Source organism: Tachysurus fulvidraco, chromosome 23 (assembly GCF_022655615.1).
Source record: "Tachysurus fulvidraco isolate hzauxx_2018 chromosome 23, HZAU_PFXX_2.0, whole genome shotgun sequence".
Taxonomy (NCBI): Eukaryota; Metazoa; Chordata; class Actinopteri; order Siluriformes; family Bagridae; genus Tachysurus; species Tachysurus fulvidraco.
In genome coordinates this window covers 18,123,273-18,146,908 of record NC_062540.1, presented here as the reverse complement: position 1 = coordinate 18,146,908, position 23,636 = coordinate 18,123,273, and the positions used below count along the sequence as shown (strand labels likewise).

The 23,636-nt window shown below is 41.6% G+C and overlaps 3 protein-coding genes across 7 annotated transcripts in view; 1 reads left to right on the top strand and 2 right to left on the bottom strand.

Moving 5' to 3' along the window:
• The first annotated feature begins 2,909 nt into the window (after positions 1 to 2,909).
• On the top strand, positions 2,910 to 16,067 carry ormdl2 (ORMDL sphingolipid biosynthesis regulator 2). Of its 5 annotated transcripts, XR_003438788.2 has the most exons (6): positions 2,910 to 3,064; positions 4,111 to 4,294; positions 5,466 to 5,617; positions 9,431 to 9,593; positions 15,654 to 15,783; positions 15,964 to 16,067. XR_003438788.2 is itself a non-coding variant. In XM_047807616.1 (5 exons), exons 2-4 carry the CDS (start codon positions 4,121 to 4,123, stop codon positions 9,564 to 9,566), a joined length of 462 nt encoding a protein of 153 aa, XP_047663572.1. In that variant the 5' UTR covers positions 2,910 to 3,064; positions 4,111 to 4,120; the 3' UTR covers positions 9,567 to 9,593; positions 15,654 to 16,067. The 5 variants fall into 5 exon arrangements, 4 of the variants coding, with proteins under 4 accessions (XP_047663572.1, XP_026990364.1, XP_047663573.1 ...); XM_047807616.1 differs by having other exon boundaries at positions 15,654 to 16,067; XM_027134564.2 differs by lacking the exons at positions 15,654 to 15,783; positions 15,964 to 16,067 and adding an exon at positions 3,633 to 3,717 and having other exon boundaries at positions 3,048 to 3,064; positions 9,431 to 12,092.
• Positions 13,795 to 18,913, bottom strand: nemp1 (nuclear envelope integral membrane protein 1). Its single transcript, XM_027134562.2, has 9 exons — positions 18,753 to 18,913; positions 18,433 to 18,554; positions 17,737 to 17,956; positions 17,565 to 17,637; positions 16,673 to 16,766; positions 16,443 to 16,557; positions 16,088 to 16,313; positions 15,237 to 15,413; positions 13,795 to 14,491 (listed from the first exon to the last, which is right to left on the bottom strand). The coding sequence occupies exons 1-9, from the start codon at positions 18,859 to 18,861 to the stop codon at positions 14,287 to 14,289; spliced, it is 1,341 nt and encodes a 446-aa protein (XP_026990363.1). The 5' UTR covers positions 18,862 to 18,913; the 3' UTR covers positions 13,795 to 14,286.
• Positions 18,914 to 21,673: 2,760 nt separating this feature from the next.
• The window catches only part of si:dkey-126g1.9 (uncharacterized protein C1orf115 homolog), a 2,033-nt gene continuing 70 nt past the window's right edge, over positions 21,674 to 23,636 (bottom strand). Inside the window, exons 1-2 of the mRNA XM_027134549.2 lie at positions 23,454 to 23,636; positions 21,674 to 22,800 (exon numbers count right to left, since the gene is read on the bottom strand). The exon at positions 23,454 to 23,636 is cut by the window's right edge and continues 70 nt beyond it. Of these exons, the coding sequence (XP_026990350.2) occupies positions 22,687 to 22,800; positions 23,454 to 23,624 (285 nt within the window). The 5' untranslated portion in view covers positions 23,625 to 23,636 and the 3' untranslated portion in view covers positions 21,674 to 22,686. The remainder of the gene's footprint in view (positions 22,801 to 23,453) is intronic.

Genomic DNA, 23,636 nt, shown 5'->3' with positions numbered 1-23,636 from the left:
CAAAAACAACAAAACAATAATAACTCTGACCATGGGTTTATTTCAGCAGCTGGCTGTCGTTGCGGCGATGCTCGTGTGCGCGCTCGGAGCTCCAGTGCGCGTCACCGACACGAACTACGAGGAGGGCAAAGCACTGGCTTTAAAGCTCAATGAAAACGCGAGGCTTTTATACGAAGAGGTGAGTGACACCACACATCCAGACACTGCGAGTTAGATGTGCTTTTTTGGGATGATTTGAGTGATTTAAACGACAGCAGGTGTGTTATATATCATATAAGTATAACATTTTCACAGAAATAAAGCTATCTAGACCTTTTTTACTGTCGTACCATTTAGTAGTTTTCGTTTATTAGCTTTAAACCAGAGAGGAAAGTTTAAAAGGAATATCAGAAGTCCTTAATGTGTAATTATATAGCTTACATTATTGTAAAATTAAAGATTAATGATGTATACATAATTTTGCATACATTAATACCTTTAGTACATTAAAAACAAGATATTTAAGGGACTTAATCGTGCCATAATTAGCTTTTAGTGCAATGCTTGAACAGAACTATTACTATATGCACCTTTTCAGGTAAATGACACAAGTATATATGTTTAAGGGTTCAAGTAATGCTATAATTTAGTACAATGTTTGAGAGTGTAGGACTATTAGCAAGCAATAATTCCAATTATTATTTAGTAACGCTGTGCCTAATATGGAGTATTATTTTAAAAAAATCATATTATCATAAACAACAAATGTTTATGATATAATCGGTATTTATTCTGCTTATGCTTTCTTCAGGTGGAGACCGCAAACGAGATGGCTGCAGTCAGTGACCCTCCACTGATGATCAGGTCTGAGGACAGTTGTGATCCTGATAGTCTTAAGACCAAACCAGAGGTGAATATTCTCTACAGATGTTTTCATTTTTTTTTTTTTGCAATTGTACAGCTGAGACAAGACACGACTAAAGAATCTAGAAAACAATTAACATTTGAAATCTTAGCCTTAAACACTGTAAAGTAAATTGTATTCTTCAGCATATATTATCTGGTTCCAGCTTAGCAGGTTTAGAAATTTACTGCCATTATACAGTATTGCATGGAATATTGAAGCACAGTACTGTACATTCAGAGGCGTAGACTGCATAGTCGCATATAGGCTACATCCTGATGAAAAAATAAACAGCTATAGATATTAAGCATGGATAGTCCATACAGGTCCAATCAATATATTGTTTCATTGATTCATTCTGTGTTTGGTTGTTTTCAGATTTGCCTGTCCAGGGTTGTTCTTGCTTTGAAGAACTATAGCAGGATCTTTGGGGATGATGGAATATTTCAGGGCCGAAACACCAAATGTAACAAGTGGAGAGCAAATGCTACAGCTATAGCTGAGGTTACAAAACAAATCCTGGAAGCACTAAAGGTAATATTTCTATAAACAATCATATTTGATGTAATAATGACATATATGTGAAAGATTTAGTAAATGTTTTTTGTGCTGATTTGAATATCACGCCCTTAAACATATAAAGTAAATATAATATAAATATAGAACCTGATTATAAACATTCAGAATTTTAAATTAATACAGTTCAAGTGTCAATGCACTTCTTTGACTATGTACCTAATTTTATATGTTTACTAACTTTAAAATCTGCCCCTAGGAGCCATTGGAGATTCAGGCACCTATGTTGATTGATAACTGGATGACCGAGGGCTATCTGTGCCGTGACAGTGTCGAGCGCCTGTACTCCTTCTCCATCGTAATGGCTCGTGTCTTTAGCCATTTATTTTCACTTCAACAGTCAGCTTAGATGAAAAGGATAGCGTTGAGTGATTATTTATCATAATCATGTTTGTCAAAATGTGTTAAAACTATTGCATTTTGAACAACAAAAAACAAAACATTGTTCTCATGAATCATGAGCTGATTAATAATTTTATTCTGTACCTATCGAGATAACTAGTCATGAAAAGTATATTCATGTCTTGCGTAAAATATTGTGTATTTATTAACTTATTTATTTGAACAATATTTATTGGTATTTATTGATTGGTGTAATTTTTGCATGTGCTGAGTACATTACAGTATGTTACAATGTAACTATGGTTGTTTTTATTAAACATATTTAATAAACTTACAAAGCTACACTCACGTCTGTATTGTCCCTTCTCTTTAAACTGAATTTTCTATGAAATTATTACCTACAGAGGAACTCAGTCCACATTGTGCCATTGCACCAATAAGGAAATGACATGTTTAATATTATTGAATTTCCCAATCTGCAGCCAATGTCTTTTTGTAAGTAGAGGAGGAAGGTGTGCTTTCCAAAAACATTCCCACTATATCTAAATGTCTTCCTGATACATTTACAAACAACATATTAAATAAAGAGATTACTCTGAACACTTTGTGTAACGTGTTCGAATTACGTGTAGAAGGAAAAAAAAAAGAATAACCAGAAGATAGACAAAAGAAGACCCAAAAGGACCATGTTGACATGGAGCTTGTTATTTCTTTTTTTTTCTCTTACTCCTGTTACTATTATGAAAATAGAAATGAATAGAATAGAAATGACGTAGTAAAGGTGAACTTATATGTATAAAAAAAAATAAAATGATAGAATTGAAAGAAAAACACTCAAAACACTGTATAAAAAAAAACTAAAAATAAATAAATAAAAAAGCGTTTTAAAAATGTATGTAAGATCTACCGTTGGACTGCTGGACCAATCCTAAAGCGACAATCATGAAAAACAGGACATATTGACCAATCAGAAACAGGAAAGGGCGGGACTAAGCGTAGAATTTCATTCTTTTCTTGTTACATTCACGGTAGGCTTCAGTTTTATGATATAAAATCGTATAAATCTTAAAAACGTGTATTAAATTTAAAAATATATATATACTTTAAAAAACCCCACTGCTTTCTGAAAATAGTGTTATGAGGGTAGATAGTGAACCAATCAGAAACACGAAAGGGAGGCGTCGTCAACGGAACGCCGGCCAATCAGAAACAGGAAAGAGCAGAAGCTAATCTGGAATTCGTGACTTCCTGGTTACGGTCAAGGTGTGTATCTGTCTTATAGTCGCGTTTATTATTCACTATTTTACTCGATTTAATCGTCGGGTTTGAAATAAACACCTTCTGATTTGACTCACGGACACATTTCCTTTTGAATATGGTGTCAGTTCTGGGTGTAAATCCTTTAACAGTATGTTAGCAAAGGTTGCTAGCTAACTAGCTTAATAAATAAACGATTTTATTTGAAGTTACCGAATTTCGTTCACGGTGTCGTTTAAAACTTATAATATACATTATATAAAGGTCTTAAAGGGACAAAAATTCACTTTTTCATATCAACATTTATAATTAATACTGTTTTTAGATTAAACTGATCATTGACACGTCTGGTTTTTGACGTGATGCAGCAGCGCTTTAGTCTTTTCAGCTCCGTCACCAAACCTTCTCAGCTGTACTCTGTGCATAAACAAACCAACTTACAATGATTTGGCTTCCTCTTATAACAACAACAACAACAACAACAATAATAAGAAAGGCTTCTTATTTGATGCTAAAACTAGCACCATCGCCATTACACTCATCTCAGGTCTCTGTCTGATGTAACTCTGCACAGCTCAAGTCCAGTATCTGAACCATCTGCTCAACTTCTATGATGGAGTTATTATTTATAACCTCAAAAGTATTTGGAGAAAGAAAAGGTGAGAACATAATGAAGCACTTCCCTGCTAGAAAAAGTCTAGTCTGTGTCTCTTTTTTGTCAACTGCATGTGGTCTTTGAGGACAACAACCTCCTCATCGATACGACGTATGACGGAGTGTATATTTATAATCACACCCTCCGGTGTCACCCAAATGAGAATGAGGGTACCCCTGGTTCCTCTCAATGTTTCTTCCTTTACCATTCAAGGGTGTTTTTCCTCCCCACAGTCACCTGAGTCACCTCTGACTTGCTCATTAAGGATAAATACAAACACATTTAAATACATCTAATATAAATCTTGAATTTTGTATTTTATTTTCCTTATAATGACCTTTTTCTCTATTTTTATGTTAATATCCACTGTAATAACCTTTCTTGTCTTTACTCACAGCGCTTGCAGGATGAATGTGGGCGTCGCTCACAGCGAGGTGAACCCCAACACGAGGGTGATGAACAGCAGAGGGATTTGGCTCACTTACCTGCTGCTGACCGTCGTCCTACACATCGTCTTACTGAGCATCCCTTTCCTCAGCGTGCCGATCGTGTGGACCTTAACCAATGTCATTCACAATCTGGTCAGTCTATGCAAGATGCAATTTATTTAAAGGAGTGATGCATGTTGGGTACAGTGGCTATGCTCACACCGATATAGGTGGCACAGATCAGGAATTCACGTGGCTTGATGGATGTTAGAACTTGATATTTGTGTGCTTCAGGGAACAGGTACAGACAAGAGTTATTTACAGTTACAAATGTGAACCGTTGAGAGAAACAGATCTGTCCTGAGTCAGACATCAGAACTGTGGAAGTTAGCTTGTAATGTGAACACAGCCGTCGTGAATAATTCTCTACATATTCACTTTAGGGTTTTATCTCCTTCTTTCTTATACGAGCACCGAGATTAATTTGTACCTCTCCAGGACGTTAATAAGGCTATTTCAAGGCAGTTCTTTTCAGACCTGGGAAAATATTTGAATGTTTCAGAAGACTGATATTGTGTCATCGGTGTAACAGACTCTGGGCACTAAGGTTCTTCTTTTAATCTGTGTGCTAGCAGAATGACGAATACAAACCATAACTGTTCTATTAATTCAGTAAAATTTAGAGTAAAAGCCCAGAGAGAACATAAACCAGAAATATTGGCACCCATAGAGAAAAACATGCTGTATAACAAACCTTGTGAAAAACATGCTATATAATTATATAGATATAATTAATAATTATTAATTATATAGATATAATTAATAATTATTAATAGTAAAATGATGGAATTACAGTTTAATAATAATGAGACCTTTTTATAATAATAAAAACATTATGAATTATATGCCAGAGAAATGTAACCTTGCAGGAAATGCATTCAGAAAACTTTTTTTGATTTTTCTTATTATTATTATTTAAATTTTCCTAGAATAAATTTGGAGCAGAAAGATGAGACAAAGATAATGAATAATTTGAGCTGACTGTCACCAGTAGAGTTGTTTTACTGTTGAACATAGACGTGAACATGCCTCTGTTACTCTACTGCCTTATTTGCACATAGGAGAAAGCAGAACACCTGTGATTCAGCTCTGAGTAAATATTAGTCAGTGATAGTTAGTCAGCGATCCTCAGTGACAGGTCCGTTCAAGAAGGAAGTAACGTTCCCGAAACGAAAAGATCGGACGTCTCGGCTCTGAACTCTTCGAACGAACTTCCTTATTCTGGTCCTGGAGTCGAGCGCTGACTGTGTGTTTTATTTTCCAGGCCATGTACGTGTTCCTTCACACGGTAAAGGGCACTCCGTTTGAGACGCCAGACCAGGGAAAAGCCCGCTTGCTCACTCACTGGGAACAGATGGATTATGGCATCCAGTTCACATCATCAAGAAAATTCCTCACCATTTCACCCATAGTGCTGTGAGTTCCTAGTGACACCACATGAGAAACGTGTGTGTGTGTGTGTCTGTCCAGTGGAAATTGCATAATTGTTAGGATACAACATTCACATCATGGAGAGTGATGCTCATCATGATGATCATTAGACACATATGGGATCACAGTGTCTGATAAATAACACATGTAAGGTGTTACAATAATGAACAATACACCATGTCTGATGATTATTCTGCCACCTCATGCAGGACAAACATAAGGATGAAGTCCAGAATGTACAGCTATGGTTTAGGACAATAATCAACAATTCAAAGCTGCAGTCTTTTATTCCTCTTACACCACATCAGATTATGAACAATTCAAATTTATTTATTATCATTATTATTATTATTTAATTTATTAATTAAGGGGGGGGGTGTCTTTGTTTTCATTTATAGTTACACTTGAAGTTACATGAAACATGTTCCTGCTATCTCTTAAGGTATAGCAGCGATAAGCTGTAGATTCCCTCACCAGCCGCTTTCTCTTTCTCTCGCTCGTGCTCACTCTTACTCTCACGTGCGCACGCTGACACACACTCACTCTCTCGCTCGTGCTCACTCTCTTACTCTCACGTGTGCACGCTGACACACACTCACTCGCTCGTGCTCACTCTCTTACTCTCACGTGCGCACGCTCACACACTCACTCACTCGCTCGTGCTCACTCTCTTACTCTCACGTGTGCACGCTGACACACACTCACTCGCTCGTGCTCACTCTCTTACTCTCACGTGCGCACGCTCACACACTCACTCTCTCGCTCGTGCTCACTCTTACTCTCACGTGCGCACGCTGACACACACTCACTCTCTCGCTCGTGCTCACTCTCTTACTCTCACGTGCGCACGCTGACACACACTCACTCTCTCGCTCGTGCTCACTCTCTTACTCTCACGTGCGCACGCCGACACACACTCACTTTCTCGCTCGTGCTCACTCTCTTACTCTCACGTGCGCACGCTGACACACACTCACTTTCTCGCTCGTGCTCACTCTTACTCTCACGTGCGCACGCTGACACACACTCACTCTCTCGCTCGTGCTCACTCTTACTCTCACGTGCGCACGCCGACACACACTCAATCGCTCGTGCTCACTCTCTTACTCTCACGTGCGCACGCTCACACACTCACTCTCTCGCTCGTGCTCACTCTCTTACTCTCACGTGCGCACGCTGACACACACTCACTCTCTCGCTCGTGCTCACTCTCTTACTCTCACGTGCGCACGCTGACACACACTCACTCTCTCGCTCGTGCTCACTCTCTTACTCTCACGTGCGCACGCTGACACACACTCACTCTCTCGCTCGTGCTCACTCTCTTACTCTCACGTGCGCACGCTCACTCTCTCGCTCGTGCTCACTCTTACTCTCACGTGCGCACGCTGACACACACTCACTCTCTCGCTCGTGCTCACTCTCTTACTCTCACGTGCGCACGCTGACACACACTCACTCTCTCGCTCGTGCTCACTCTCTTACTCTCACGTGCGCACGCCGACACACACTCACTTTCTCGCTCGTGCTCACTCTCTTACTCTCACGTGCGCACGCTGACACACACTCACTTTCTCGCTCGTGCTCACTCTCTTACTCTCACGTGCGCACGCTGACACACACTCACTCTCTCGCTCGTGCTCACTCTTACTCTCACGTGCGCACGCCGACACACACTCAATCGCTCGTGCTCACTCTCTTACTCTCACGTGCGCACGCTCACACACTCACTCTCTCGCTCGTGCTCACTCTCTTACTCTCACGTGCGCACGCCGACACACACTCACTCTCTCGCTCGTGCTTACTCTCTTACTCTCACTTGTGCACGCCGACACACACTCACTCTCTCGCTCGTGCTCACTCTCTTACTCTCACGTGCGCACGCTGACACACACTCACTCTCTCGCTCGTGCTTACTCTCTTACTCTCACTTGTGCACGCCGACACACACTCACTCACTCGCTCGCGCTCACTCTCTCGCAAACGCTCGCTCGCGCTCTCTCGCAAACGCTCGCTCTCGCAAACGCTCGCTCGCGCGCTCTCGCAAACGCTCACTCACACTCTCTCGCACTCACTCGCTCGCACTCGCTCACTCGCACTCTCTCGCGCTCACTCGCACTCTCACACTCTCTCTCTTGCTCACACTCTCTCTCTTGCTCACACTCTCGCACTCGCTCACGCTTGCTCACAATCTCTCTCTCTCTCTCTCTCTCTCTCTCTCACTCTCACATGCTTGCTCACACTCTCTCTCTCACACTTGCTCACACTCTCTCTCTCTCTCTCTCATTTGCTCACACTCTCGCTCTCTCATGCTTGCTCACTCTCACTCGTTTGCTCACACTCTCTCTCTCACGCTTGCACACTCTCTCTCTCTCTCTCACACTTGCTCACACTCTCTCTCAGGCTTGCTCACACTCTTTCTCTCTCTCACGCTTGCTCACAATCTCTCTCTCTCACGCTTGCTCACAATCTCTCTCTCACGCTTGCTCACAATCTCTCTCTCTTTCTCTCATGCTTGCTCACACTCTCTCTCTCACACTTGCTCACACTCTCTCTCACGCTTGCTCACACTCTCTCTCTCACACTTGCTCACACTCTCTCTCACGCTTGCTCACACTCTCTCTCTCACGCTTGCTCACACTTGCTCACAATCTCTCTCTCTCACGCTTGCTCACACTCTCTCTCTCTCGCTCACAATCTCTCACACTTGCTCACACTCTCTCTCTCTCACGCTTGCTCACACTCTCTCTCTCTCTCTCTCACACTCTCTCTCTCTCTCTCACGCTTGCTCACTCTCTCTCACGCTTGCTCACACTCTCTCACGCTTGCTCACAATCTCTCTCTCACGCTTGCTCACACTCTCTCTCTCTCACACTTGCTCACACTCTCTCTCTCACACTTGCTCACACTCTCTCTCTCACACTTGCTCACACTCTCTCTCTCTCTCTCTCACACTTGCTCACACACTCTCTCTCTCTCACACTTGCTCACACACTCTCTCTCTCTCACACTTGCTCACTCTCTCTCTCTCTCACGCTTGCTCACTCTCTCTCTCTCTCACGCTTGCTCACACTCTCTCTCTCTCACGCTTGCTCACACTCTCTCTCTCTCTCACACTTGCTCACACTCTCTCTCTCTCTCACACTTGCTCACACTCTTTCTCTCTCTCACGCTTGCTCACACTCTTTCTCTCTCTCACGCTTGCTCACACTCTGTCTCTCTCTCACGCTTACTGACACGTTCTCCCTACAGAAAACATCCCAATAAACGCTATGAACTAGCCGCTACTTTGGAAACATTAATATTTTATTTTATATAAACTATATTATAATATAGAATATTTTTATATCAAGGGCATCAGCTGTGATTTGACATCTTGTTGTAAAAAAATGAAGCATTCCCTCCAGGATTTCATGATTTTTTGCAGAAAATTAACACAAAATCAAGCAGATGCTGATGATAGTCAGGGGAGCTTGCAGTTTCTTTGAGCGTCACAGCAGATATTCCACAGACGACGTCACGAGACGACATCACACTTTTGCGTTTATGTAGTTTTTTAAAAATCAAGCTTTTTGGTGGCAACCATAAAAAAAAGAAACCCTTTAAAATCAACACCAACTGACCAATCAGATTGGAGAATTCATCAGCGCTGTGCCAGAAATTCTCTGGCACATCATGAATTTATCACTAATCACTCCACACCAGAAAGTCTCCTCCGTGTACTGACAGGTTATTATTTTCCACTGATGTAATAATAATAATAATAATAATAATAATATGATTTTTGTCTTCTCTTAGGTACATCCTGGCCAGCTTTTACACCAAATACGATGCCACCCATTTCCTCATCAACACAAGCTCCCTTCTCAGCGTCCTCCTTCCCAAGTTGCCTCAGTTCCACGGAGTCCGTCTGTTCGGCATCAATAAATACTGATGCAGCCTACAGATAGGCGGTCAGGAGGTAAAGGGGACGGTAGCACAAAGTCTTTCAGTTTAATTCTCAGCCTTTTCTTAATAAGAGCTGACGCTAAGGAAGCAACAGAACTGAACTTCTTACACTGTATCCAAAAGGACCTGCGGTTTCAAATTTTGCTTAGTATTTTCTCCCATCTTTTTTTTTTTTTCTTCACCGGAACCGGAGAAGCTTTTTCAGACGACAAATTCACTCCAAGCGCAAGTGAATTTATCTATTTATTTATTCATACGTAAAAAAACAAACAAACAAAAAAACCTCCACGCCGAGACTTAAACGAGGCCGACTCCGGTAACAGAGCGAGTTTCCGACGAACGTCTACGATTAAAGTGAAAGAAAGTTGTAGAAGGATAAAAACATCCAACCACACACACGGATTAAGGATCAGAGCTAGTGCACCAAACCTCCGACCCCAGCCCAACCCCCAAGATACAAACTCAGCGAGTCAAATGACTGACAATCGTAGAAGTCTGACTTCTCGAACAGCGACGCACAATAATAGAGTAACACACGGAAAGCACATTGTAGATGTACATAAACACACATATATTGGCTGAGCTGATGTTAACATGCTCTCGTTTGAGTTGAATGTATAGACGTGCATCGGGACTCTGATCCAGACCTGCAAGAGCCAATAAATAAAGCAGGGGCAGGTGGATTTTACCCCATGTGGTCAGTCAGATATGGATCACCCGAGGTTAAGGCCAAGTTCATTATTTTTTAGTTTCCTGAAGGGTCAGTTCATGTTCCAAAATCCATAGAATAGAACCCAGTCTGGTAGAAAATATCACAGGCGTGTATACAAACGAGGGGCAGGATCGGTGTGGACGCTTAACCGGAGCAGGCAGGAGGGGTCAAATTGTCTGTGGTTAGAAGGGCAGGTTTGGGCAAACGTTATGTGCCTGGAATTCATCTGGTAGAAAATAGGATTTGTTAGGGATTGTTCTGTCAGGAGTGGGTGGGATAGATATGGGAATAGAAACAATTTGGACAAAGTGTCGGGAAGATTGAGCAGGATTGGTCAGAATTCTTTTTGGGATTGAGCAGGATTGGTCAGAATTCTTTTTGGGATTGAGCAGGATTGGTCAGAATTCTTTTTGGGATTGAGCAGGATTGGTCAGAATTCTTTTTGGGATTGAGCAGGATTGGTCAGAATGATTTCCTGAGCGAATAGGAATCGTGAGTTATTTTGGGAGTGCCCTGGGAGCAGTGAGAATTCTGAGAATTGGGCAGAATTCTTTCAGTTGTGGGCAGAATTGTTCGGGGAATCTGAGGGACGAGCAATCCTTTCAGCGGATTGGTCAGGATTTCACGACAGGGCGGTCAGAGTTCTTTCAGGAGCGGGCGGGCGGGCTCGATCTGAATTTGTGTGTGTGAGCAGGATTTTAAAAACCGTCCTGTTTACAACTTCGTTACGTGTTCAGGTTATCGGTCAGACTCAGAGCTGCTTACACAAGTGGAGATCTGGATACCGTGCAGTCCCATGTCGAAAGTTTGAGTGATGAAAGGCCCACTGCAGGCAGTGTTTTTTTTTTTTTTTTTAAAAGAATACAGACTATATTGTCATGATCACTGCTGTTCAGTTACAGACGCCTGAACCTGATCGCTCTCTCGCTCTCAAAAAGCCTGATTTTGATCACAAACCAAAACAGTCGGGTCACAGTAAATATTACATTTTTAGAAGCGATTCATCAGTCCCCCCCCATCAGTGGGATTTATCTAAACCGACTCCTCTCTGGAAACCTCGTAGTCGACGCTGTAATCAACGTCTCATCATTTGTTTAGTCTCTGAAGTGCCTCGTCTCACGTTTTTCATTTTATGTGTATCGATCGTCACGTGGATCACGTTTTCCCCCTCAGTCTAGATTCCATCATCGCTTTGCGGCGTGCAGTTTTTTCCTCAACTACTCGTGATATTTATACAGGATGCCGACGTCTTTAAACAAGGGAACCGTTTAGAGACTCGGAACCTTTTACACGATCAAGGTCCAGCTTTACTTCAGACTCAGTCGTACATCTGAAGCAAGTTATCGCAGGAACGACCGCATGCCGTTTGGGGTAAAAAAAAAACAGTAACTATAAAGCAAAAAAAAAAAAAACAAAACTACACATTTGATCATATTCTACAGCTAGAGTTCTGGGTGTACAATGTGGCATACTGTATTTATTTTTGGATACCACTTTTTTTTTTTTTATGCATTTTTTATGCATATTTTATTTTATATGCATCTGTTATATCGTTCGTAGCCATAAATGTCGACGGCTACGATAAACGATACCCGTTCACGTCTGTGTGTGTTTTCACGTTTAAACAGGCTCATTCGTGGGCAACAAACGAATAAACGATGCACTGTACATATTATTACTGTCAATTATACTGTAAATCCTGATATAATAGCATCACCCGTCTGTTTTCTGTCATGTCCACAAGATCCTTTCATCACCTTAAAAATGCAATAAAACCGAACTAACGTCTGATAAAAACTACTAGTAGTCTCACGTCATCCTAATTTGATGAAGGTATTCTAGGCTGTTTATGAAACCTTAAGTATTTGGTAAAAGCTGCATGTTAACAAGGGAATCCTCCCTTCGATCACGGACCACAAAGGGAACCTCACGTACAAACGAGGAAGTGGGCGTTATCAATCACCAGGAGGAAACCCAACACACTCCCACCTTCTCCACTGTCCATAAGCAGATCTGCGGTCCATCGGTGGGGAATTACACGTGCCGCCGGTCTACCTGTGTAGGTTCACCTGTCTGTCCCTGGGAAAATCCGAGTGTTTTACATGCTGCCTCCACACGAGGTTAGCCCATTTCCAGCTCCATGCTGATGGGAATCCCCATTCCTCTCTCACGGCTTTCTCGCAGGAAAGAAAACCTGGCGAGAGGAAAAACGAGTCCCTGCATTTCTGTTTAGATTTGCATAGCATGTCACACACATCTCTTTCCCAGGGAACTACATGCAAAATGGCCCATCGGCACTACCGAAGAATACCGAGCAGGCAGCTCGACCCATCAGACGGCAGGAACTCGACAAACATTTGCATCATCGCTGGAGGGGGAGAGAAAAAAAGTTCACGAGAAAATTTGCATGTCCGAATCTCAGCTGGAGGGAAAGCAAAAGCAAAAGCTGAGTGACATTCAGCGAGGTACACAGCACAGCACAAAGGAGACAGTGTGAGGTGTTTCTGCTTATTCATGGTTCCTGGATATCGGCAGAGGAGCTCATTCTGACTTCTGAAGGTCACCGTCACCACACCATTTGAATAAAAGTGTCGGGATTGTAACCATCAGCCGAGCCAGAGCGTTTAAAGGGGAACTAAGCCGTAATCTGCCTTCTGATGCGTGCTTAGGGGAAAAGGAGTCGGGTTTTATTGCCACATCGGGGGAGTTAAACGTCGACAGCGCTGATGTGTGTCGAAGCACAAAAGCACAGCAAAGAGAGAACTGACCGTTCTCGTGGCGTGGGTTCTCACACGTGTGGGAAACAAGATAAAATGCCAGTATTTTTTTTTTTTTTTTAAACTGACCACCAATAACAAGTGTCTTCACTTCACTATGAAATCAACAGAATCATCAAGGTTAAAAAAAAGAAGAAGCATGAAGTCATCATCGTACACCATTCATCATGAACCCGCTCAGCTTCTGTTGCACATCCTCCACAGGGCAAAGGCGTCTGTGCAGGTCAGATACAGCGGGAAGGTTTAACACTTCACCTTGTTTTGTTTATAGACAAACTAATGAACCTCATCAGCATTTATCTGTTTTGATCGTTTTGTGTGACCTGGAGTTTTTATTTTACATTCTTAGCATATTATTAATAAATAAACAAACAAACAAACAAATAAATAAAAAAACAACCCAAAAAAAAAAACACCCACCCACACAAACTCCCCCTCTCTCACCCCTTCAACTCCCCCAAAACCCACCCACGCACTCATGCGCTCTCTTGTGCGTGCACACTCTCTCACATAAACTTATTTTCTCTCTCTCTCTCTCACACACACACACACACATACTTATTCTCTCTCTCTCACACACATTCTCTCTCTCACACACACACACACAGATAATTGGGGAAACTGGAGAACCCATAAATGCCACTAATCCTACATGGTATTGCTGCCACCTAGTGTGCTGCTTTTCCCCCTCAAAACCAACTTTGGACACAAAAGAACCCATTTCCTTTTTTTTTATAAATAATTTTTATTTTAATTCTTAAAAAAAATCCACTCGAGGCAGTAAATTAAATGTGTCTAACCTAGAAAAAAACTAACTTCCAACAAATGCCTGTAACATTGTGTTAAAAAACAATTCAGTAGAATACATAATTTAAAAAAACAAAACAAAAAAACACAGGGTGTGTGTGTGATGCACACGCTAGAATGTCACCAACCTGCAAAAACAAAAGATCTTGGATCCTCTTCAAGCATAACGATGGCTCGGATTTATTTGAACACGAGTGCGTTAATGTTATCTGTACCCCTTTATGTAGGGAAACATTCGCTGGTCGTCCTGATTAACGTCAAAATCGAACTGTTCCAGCTGAAAGGTCTCTGCGCTGGTGTACAATCAGGAGCGCCTCAATCCTGGCTCCTACCTCACATATGGCTTTTGCTTCTTCATGTTCACGTTCAGGTCGTTGCTACGGAGTCAGGAGCAGGTTTATTTCCTCACCTCAGTTTTTTCTCTCTGGGTTTCTCCACCGTGATGACACGTTCTGTTTCTCGTCTTCCTCGGTCTCCCACGCTTCTCCTTCGTCTTCCTCGTCCGTGGAGAAGAGCTCGTCCTCGAACAGCGAGCTGCCGAAACTGTACTCCTGAGCGTGCACGGAGACTTCGTTGGGCATCAGATGCGGAGAGCCCTCGATGAAGTCAGCAAACCTGCGATGAGAACAGAAAGGAAGTCAAAGTCACGTCACGCAGCGTCCGTGTCGTTTAAAGCCGGCGTTAACTCTTATTCCAAAGCTTTTACTGACATTATACTGAAAATCATCGATGGTTCTTTTGAGGATAAATAAAAAGAAATTAGTCGACAACATGCAGTTTGGAACCCCTATTAAAAAAAATTATGTAAATAAATAAAAAAAAATCTCTCATCTGATTGGTCGGGTGCCGTCAATTTCTTTTCTTTAACAGTAACACTGACAGTAGGACTGTTTGTATTAATAAGCTGAAGTGAAGTGATGGATGCTGTACATAATCTCATGATAAAAACCTGCCGTTAATCGACGGACAATTAAGATTTAAAACTAAGATTACAAAATTCCTTATGGGTACGGGTAACTTTCTGCGAACGCGTCGTCTATTTAATCGTCACGGAAGGAATTCCCAGCGTCGGTGCTTTGAAACAGCCGACAGTTTGCGATTTGTTTCTTGTTTGCACGACGAGCTGCTTTTCATTGTACTGACTTTGAGAGAAAAGAGAACCAGCTGGTGAAGAAACGACTGATGGAACCTACAGCTGCCATCGACAGCGATGTTCCTTTACTCCTTATACCTTTACCATTGTAAAGTTTGACTCGTCGGAAATAAACGTTCGAATGTATCTGTATCGTTTCTGTATCATAACTACAGTTATCAAACGCTTCATATTCCGAGGGACTCATGATGATGATGATTTGCTGACCTCTTGGGAGACTGCAGTCTGGACACAGTTTTCCAGGTGTTAAAGTCAGGACTGCTGCACTGCTTCCTCAGCTCTTCCAGAGCTTTCTGAGTCTCGACCTCGGCCTGTTTTTGGTACTCCTCCTCTGTCAGCAGGCGCCGAGGCTCCGGTTTCCAGCACAGTTTGGGCTTCAGCTTCCTTTTTAAATACAAACCAGAGCAGCGGTGACTTTTAAAGTCATATTAGTTATTAGTTCACCAGTGAATACAATCGGTCTAAAAACACAAGAAAAGCACAAGGACAACACTAATTTATTTATTTATTTCTTTAAAGCTAAACATGTTTGAGTAAGAGGGGGGAGTTTAGATGTGGTTTGAGGACAGTCAGTGATTCGGGAGGTCCGGTGTGCGTCTTGAAAACGAGTTCATTCTGTTTTAGTTGCAGAGGTTGAATTTTCGAAACGACAAGAGGCCGAAGGAGCATCTCGTGGGAGCGGCCTGTGTGTGTGACGTCAGCGGCTCGAGAGGATTCTCGGTTACGTTTCGAACAGCGACCATCAGTAAAGGAAGTAAGGGATTTCAAAAGAAAGAGAACTTCACCAGAACATTTTAGAGAACTAATTGATGTGTTAATCATAGTCAAAAATTGCATGATGTGTTTCAGTCAACGATTATCTGTACATTTAGGTTCAGACTGGCAAGTGTGTGTGTGTGTGTGTGTGTGTGTGTGTGTGTGTGTGTGTGTGTAGGAAAGATAACATCCTGAAATCGTATCTAAGGGTCTGCTGAGACTGAACTGAGACTCAGAACTTCTTTGTCAGAAGAATAAATATAAATAAATGCCTTGATACACCTTCGGTCCCTGTTACTCACTCGTACAGAGTAAAAGCTACGGTCACCGGGTACTCCAGGTTCCTGGCACAGAAAGCAGCCACCATGATCGCTAGCGCCACCTGCTGGACCTGAATGCCAGCGTATATCAGCAGCATGCCGAATATCTGCAGCGTCCAGGACAAGATGTTTATACTGCGTTCCTCCACCAGCGGCCCGTGGCGGTAACACACGGCGAAGCTGACAAACCCCACCACTGCGGTGTAGCCTACAGAAAGAAAAAAAAAAAAAAAACACCATCAGATGAAATAAATAAATAAATAGAATCCTGACCAATCAGATTGAAGAATGACTGTGGTATAAGCCCAAACATTCAATCCTTATGTAAGAGATTTACCTAAAGCCAGGTGCCAGTGCTCTTTAAGGATGAGCTGCAGGTTTTTAAATACGAGCTGGATCACGTACAAAGAGAAGGACCAGCCTCCGACCAACAGCAAATAGAAAGGACTTTTCTGTTGGACACAATAAGCAATAAAGAAAATGCATGAAACTCTAAAGATATATATATCTCAAAAACACTCCTTCGATGACGAATCAAGATAATGATGATAACGTGTTTACGCTGACCTTCGGCAAAAAACGTCCTAGGATGAAGATGAGGATGATGAGGGAAGCGATCATGCCTGTACTCATTCCCGCTGAGTAGTAGAACACCTGACTCCTTTAAGAGAACAAAACATAGAACGCGTCATCATAGAAAGATGACAACACGTAATTCTGGCAGGATGAAAAAAAATCAGCTTTTGGGACATTTTCATTTCATTCAGTATAAACAAATGATTTTATCACCACGAGTCTGATCTAAAACGAGTCAGGAGTCTGTTGGCTTTCGATGTGAGATGCGGGTTTTTCCCTCTGTTGATATCCTTATACTGTATTTTCATAACCAAACACTTGGGGCATATCAGAGAGCAGACTTGGGTTTGATATAAACATTTGTTTAGGAAAATATGATGTTTGTGGGGGTTTGGTGGATATTTTCTATGCATATAATCACCCTTAGTATTCTAGGGGAAAAAAAACAGAAATACTTATGAAACATTACAAATTCTTAAAGTCCTGAGTGTTTACTTTCATATGAGCTTCATATTAACACCGCTGTGGAGTGAGACGTGATAAAAACGTTCGATCGCCGACATGGACGCGAGACAAACGAGCAAATTCCATTTCTTTGGCCTCTCCAGACTAGGAGATTTTACTTCAACCAGCAGCAGACAGGCAAAATACAGATGCACTTAAAATGTGCCATGTCACATCGGGTGCTTTTTATCTCATGACCGATCTGGGCACAGCATTTGAGCCCAGATTTGGTAGAGATCCACATGATTAACAGTGCAGTGTAATTAGAAATAACAGATTTGTTGGTTAGGGGATTTTATTTTTAGATGATGTCACAAACTTGTCTCTTTCCATGAGCTCCATACGGTGTTATAAATCACTGTATTTTCATGTCACTCACCTGCTGAGCAAATCTGCAAAGAAGAACAGAGAGATTCCAGCCAGAAACACCAGAAACAGGGAGATGTCGAATCCTACGTCAGACAAACGACAATTTAGTGACTGCTTCTGTCCTGTGAGACTCGAACTCCAAGTGAACGGATACTGTAACGTAACAAGCATGGCAGACTCACTTCGGCTGGATTTTACGGTGTAGGACACCTGGGTGTCTGAAGGATCCACACGGAAACAGGTCTTCTGGTTGAAAAGGCTGATGCTTACGCTGGTCTCGTTAGTCTGCTCATTGATCCAGTGCTGCACCATGGACCAGATACTGAAATGCTCAAGCTCCTCCAGCTCCTCTTCAGCCTTCACCACAGTCACCTTCAGCTCCTTGGAGCTCCACACTTTCACCTGTCAGAGGAGAGGAAAAGAGAGGAGAGGAAAAGAAAAGAAAAGAGAGGAAAGGGAAAGAGAGGAGAGGAAAAGAGAGAAGAGGAGAGGAAAAGAGAGGAGATGAGAGGAAAGGAGAGGAAAGGAAAGGAGATGAAAAGAGATGAGAGGAAAAGATAGATGAGAGGAAAAGAGAGGAAAGGAGGAGAGGAAAAGAGATGAGCGGAGAAGATTAAAAGAGAGGAGATGAGAGAAAAAGAGAGGAGAGGAAAAGAGAGGAAAGGTGAGTATATATAAATAAGTATGTAGAAGCCTAGTGGTTAAGGTGTTGGACTACTGATCAGAAGGTCATGAGTTTGAATCCCAGGTCCACCGAGCTGCCACTGTTGGGCCCCTGAGCAAGGCCCTTAACCCACAATTATATAAAAATGTAAATGGCTCTGGATAAAGGTGACTGTTCGATGGTGTAAACGTAAGTACACTGGTACTAAACGTACCTGGATCCTGGTCCAGGTCTCCTTCCATCCAGGAGCTGGAGTCGGGTTGTTGTAGCAAAAGTGCTGAGCTTCAAGAAATTTCACCTCTTGTCCATCTTTAATGTTGATAATGCTGCGTGTAGCTGTACATAAACACAGCAGAGTCATTACTGTAACATTTATAACGCTGAATAGTAACTAAATAAGAACATTAACCACTTACTAAAACCAACAACAACATAAACAACAGCTTTTATGGCTGTAAAACCTTCAGTTACTCAATAAACTCTACCTATTCTAGGCATTAATAACTATTCTATACATTTACAGACGTGTTTTACCGAATGTGAGGTTTAAAAGATGAAGGAAAAACAAAAGAACAAACGCGACGCTTCCTGTTCTAACGTTTGTCAAATAAAACTCTTCCTTCATTTTCATGCATCCCGCCATGTTGTTACTTTCACTTCTTCGTAAGAGACTTCAAGCAGCTCGCAGTGGAGCAGCAGCGCCACCTGACTCACCAGCGCCATCTGCCGAGCTGTGAAATATCTGTGAAGGAGCTTGTATTCAATAAAAGCTGTGGGAAAGAGTGGAAGAGACAGGGAGTGATGGTGTCACATTTTTATAACATTTTATGCATCATATGACCAAACCTATGTGGACACCTGATCTTCATTTCCTCCATTTGCGGTTCTTCCCTGAACGCTGTTCCGGCATGACGACATCCCCTGTGCATGAAGCACAGAGCTCCATGAAGACACGGTGTGTGAAGTTTGGAGTGAAAGCTCCACATTTTCACCTGCCAGAGGAGAGGAAAAGAGAGCAGAGGAAAACAGAGGAGAGGAGAGGATAGGAGAGGAAAAGAGAGGAGAGGAAAGGAAAACAGAGGAGAGGAGAGGAGAGGAAAAGAGAGGAGAGGAAAGGAAAACAGAGGAGAGGAGAGGAGAGGAAAGGAAAAGAGAGAGTAAAGGAATAGAGGAGAGGAGAGAAACAAGACAGGAAAGAGGGAATGAAAAGAGACACTTACCTTCGCTTACGGAGAGTCCATCCCTTATTGAGTTGAAAGATCGATTCCACCTCTTATTTCTCTCCCCTCTCTTCTCTTCTCGTCTCTTCCCTCCCTGCTTCTCTTCTCTTCCCCTCTCCTTCTCTTCTCTTCTCTTCTCTTCTCTTCTCCTCTCTCCTCTCTTCTCTTCTCTCTCTTCTCCTCTCTCCTCTCTTCTCTTCTCTTCCCCTCTCCTTCTCTTCTCTTCTCTTCTCTTCTCTTCTCTTCCCAGAGAGCTTGTATTCAGTAAAAGCTGTGGAAGAGAGTAGAAGTGGCAGAGAGTGATGGTATCACATTTGTATAACATTTTAACCACAATATATGCATCATATGAACAAACCTATGTGGAAACCTGATCTTCACTCGAGTGTCCTGCACTGAGCCCATAGTACATCAGATACGATCTCCTACCAACAGGTGTATAATAAAATTTGGGGTATATAACACTAAATTTGAGGTACAGTATTCTACCCTTCACGTCCGTATGTGGGTCTTCTCTTAAATTTGGAAACGCACAGTTATGCAGAACGTCTCTGTGTGCTCTAGTGTTAAAGATTCACTTCACTGGATGTAAGAGGCACAGACGCTGTTCCAGCATGACGACGTCCCCGTGCACAAAGCACAGAGCTCCGTGAAGACACGGTGTGTGAAGTCTTGGAGAGAAAGAACTCGAGTCCTGAGCCCTGACTCTGACTCAACCCCACTGAACAACTTTGTGATGAATTGGAGCACTGACTGAACCCCAGACCTCCTGACTCAGTGTCTGATCTCACTGACACTCTTGTAGTCGAACCAACACAAATTCACACAGACATGCTCGAAAGTCTAGTGGAAAACCTTCCCTGAAGAGTGGAAGTTATTATAACAACAAAAGGAAGGACTAGATCCAAAATGGGATGTTCAACAAGTTTAATGATCAGGTGTCCATAACTGTTTGGACTGTAAACACTTGTCCAGAGTGAAGGAGCTGATAAGCAACACTTTGTAAAACCTCACAGTGAGTTCGCACACATTCTTCAGTAGCTCACATTCAAACATAGAAGACAACAACGTGCAAAAAAAATCCTTGTGTGTCAAAGAACACAACAAACAAAATTATTACGATTATTTAATTCATTCATTTTTTCCCCATTCATTCAATACAGAATATATATATATATATATATATATATATATATATATATATATATATATATATATATATATATATATATATTCCATCCATAATAAAAAAATATATATAATAAACAATACACTATTCAAATCCCCCATAATGCACTGCCTTAAACTCCTACAATATTTAATAAGACTTTATTGTGTTAGAGATTTAAATTAAATAATTCTATTTATTTTAATGCACATTAGCCATGTCAAATAATACTGTACCAACATCAACAATAAAGATGTATTCAGGGCACCAAACTCACACACACACACACACACACACACACACACACACACACACACACACACACACACACACACACACACACACACACACACACAAACTCACACACACACACAAACTCACACACACACACACACACACACACACACACACACACACACACACACACACACACACACACACACACACACACACACACACACACACACACACACACACACACACCACCTCACACACACACACACTCACACACACACCACACAAACACAAACCACACACACACACACACACAAACCACACACACACACAAACACACACACACACACACACACACACCACACACACACACACACACACACACACATAAACCCACACACACACACACACACACACACACACACACACACACACACACAAACACACACACACACACAAACTCACACACACACACACACACACACACACAAACTCACACACACACACACACACACACACACACACACACACACACACACACACACACACACACACACACACACTTGTTCTGATATGGGGAAATTTACACCTAACAATCGACCCATCATACAATCAACATACAGTACTGTTTTTTGGAGATCGGAAGGAAACCGGAAATCTCATGCAGACACAGGAAGAAAACGTACAGGAACTCCACACAGACAGTGAAGTTCTCTCAGGATCAAACCAGGAAACCTGGAGCTATGAAATGTCAACACTCAACCAGCGTTCTTCCGATCCAGAACAATGGTTTTTGAATGGATGTAAAGATTAAAGATTACATCACAGCATTATTATTATTATTACACAGTATTTATTATAGGATTGTTTTATAGTATTTAATTCTCTAGCAGTAAATATACAAATTCTATCTAACACAGTGTTCAAAGCTACATTTTCTGAATCCTGGACAAAATGTCTAATGAGCTCATTTGTTTAATAGTTTACAATCTGATATTAAATGTAAAAAAAGAAATAAAAATGCACAGATATACAGACTGTTATCAAGTACAATACAGAGTACGTGTCAATATGCAGCCTGCACCCTTTCAGATAATAAACACTTTCTCCATTTTTTACATTTTTTTTTGGGCTCAAAAATCTTTAATTAATCGAATATTAAAGATTCCTTTAATGGGTGACAATGATCACACAAAGTACTAAAAAATAGGGAACGAGTGAATCACCAAAGGGGAATTCATGGCAGTAATGAAAATAGTCTCTGAACTTTATGATACTTGACCCGGCGTTTCTGGTCTTTGCAAGAACATCCTGTTATGATCTGCTGAACAATGTGTTGCTAAACAATTCGAGCGGAGTTGATGAACGAACCAGAAACAAATAGACAGAATTGACTAGAAACAATTTGCTAAGTGGCACAATAATAAAGTGGTTTATGATTAAAAATGTGCGTGTTTAAATCCTGCCAAAGTCGAGCAAAATCTTACTTTAATCTCAGAAAAAAAAATACATGTTAAAATTTAATTTAATGCTTATTATATTTCAACTAAGCAATTTTAGAAATATAATTCCCGACAAATCGATACCAAAAATAAAACACAACTGAAAAGGAATCACAATTAAAAGTCACATCTAATGAGATATTAAAACTTTATGCAATTCTTCCTGTGCCTTTATTATTATCTGGATGTTCCAGGTTTTTAAAAACTGAACCATTGTTATTTTGCTCCAATTTTCCAAATAGATCCTAAAAACAAGAGTCTCAATGCCACCCAGGACACCGAATCGTCTCTTCGGGCCGGCTGACTTCTCATAAATGATTTGCTCTCCTCTTGTCTGAGCTTGGTCATAACTCAGGGATGGATGCAGCAAGAATGTTGGGTGTGCAATATCCCACAGTGAAGTTCTGAAGTCCCAACAACAGACACTTCCAGCTGTAGCGCAGAGCTTTCCTTACATTCTGCAACACAAAGCAAAACTCTGTTAAAGTGACGTGACATACGGCTAAGTACGGTGACCCATACTCTGTTCTTTTATACTTCGTTCTCTACATTTGACCCATCCAAAGCGCACACATACAGCAGTGAACACACACACACACACACACACCGTAAACACACACCCGGAGCAGTGGGCAGCCATTTATGCTGCAGCACCCGGGGAGCAGTTGGGGGGAATTCGGTGCCTTGCTCAAGGGCACCTCAGTCGTGGCTGGCCCGAGACTCGAACCCGCAACCTTTGGGTTAGGAGTCAGATTCTCTAACCATTAGGCCACGACTGCCCTCGATGAAGAAATACGATGATGTTAATCATCAGTACTGCTTCATAGGTCAATATAAACCTAATTCTAACAAAAATATAAAAATAAAATAAATAAATTCCAATAGGGAAAGATATGTGTGGTATATGTAAAGAATAAAAGACAACACATCAGCAGTGTTACATTTTTCTGACTCCACGGCATTCTGTTTTTTATATTTAAAGTTGTTCCCGGTTTTGACATTATAGCAGCTATGAACAATTTACATTTGTTTTTCATCTACAGTTTAATTTCATCTCCTGCAAAATAATTCCTCACCTTTAAAATGATTAAAATGTGAAGATGTGCATTACCTTTTTATATTTCTTGTACTTTGCTTTCTTTTTTGCTTTCTTCTCCTCCTTGGCTTTTTCCTGGCATTCGATCTCCTCTAAAGTCTCATATTTCCTGGATAAAACATATCGGTGATATCTGTTCTCGTTCTGATCGTCATCCCATGTCTCCAGAAGAGATTTAGGCTTCATTCTGTCTTGCAG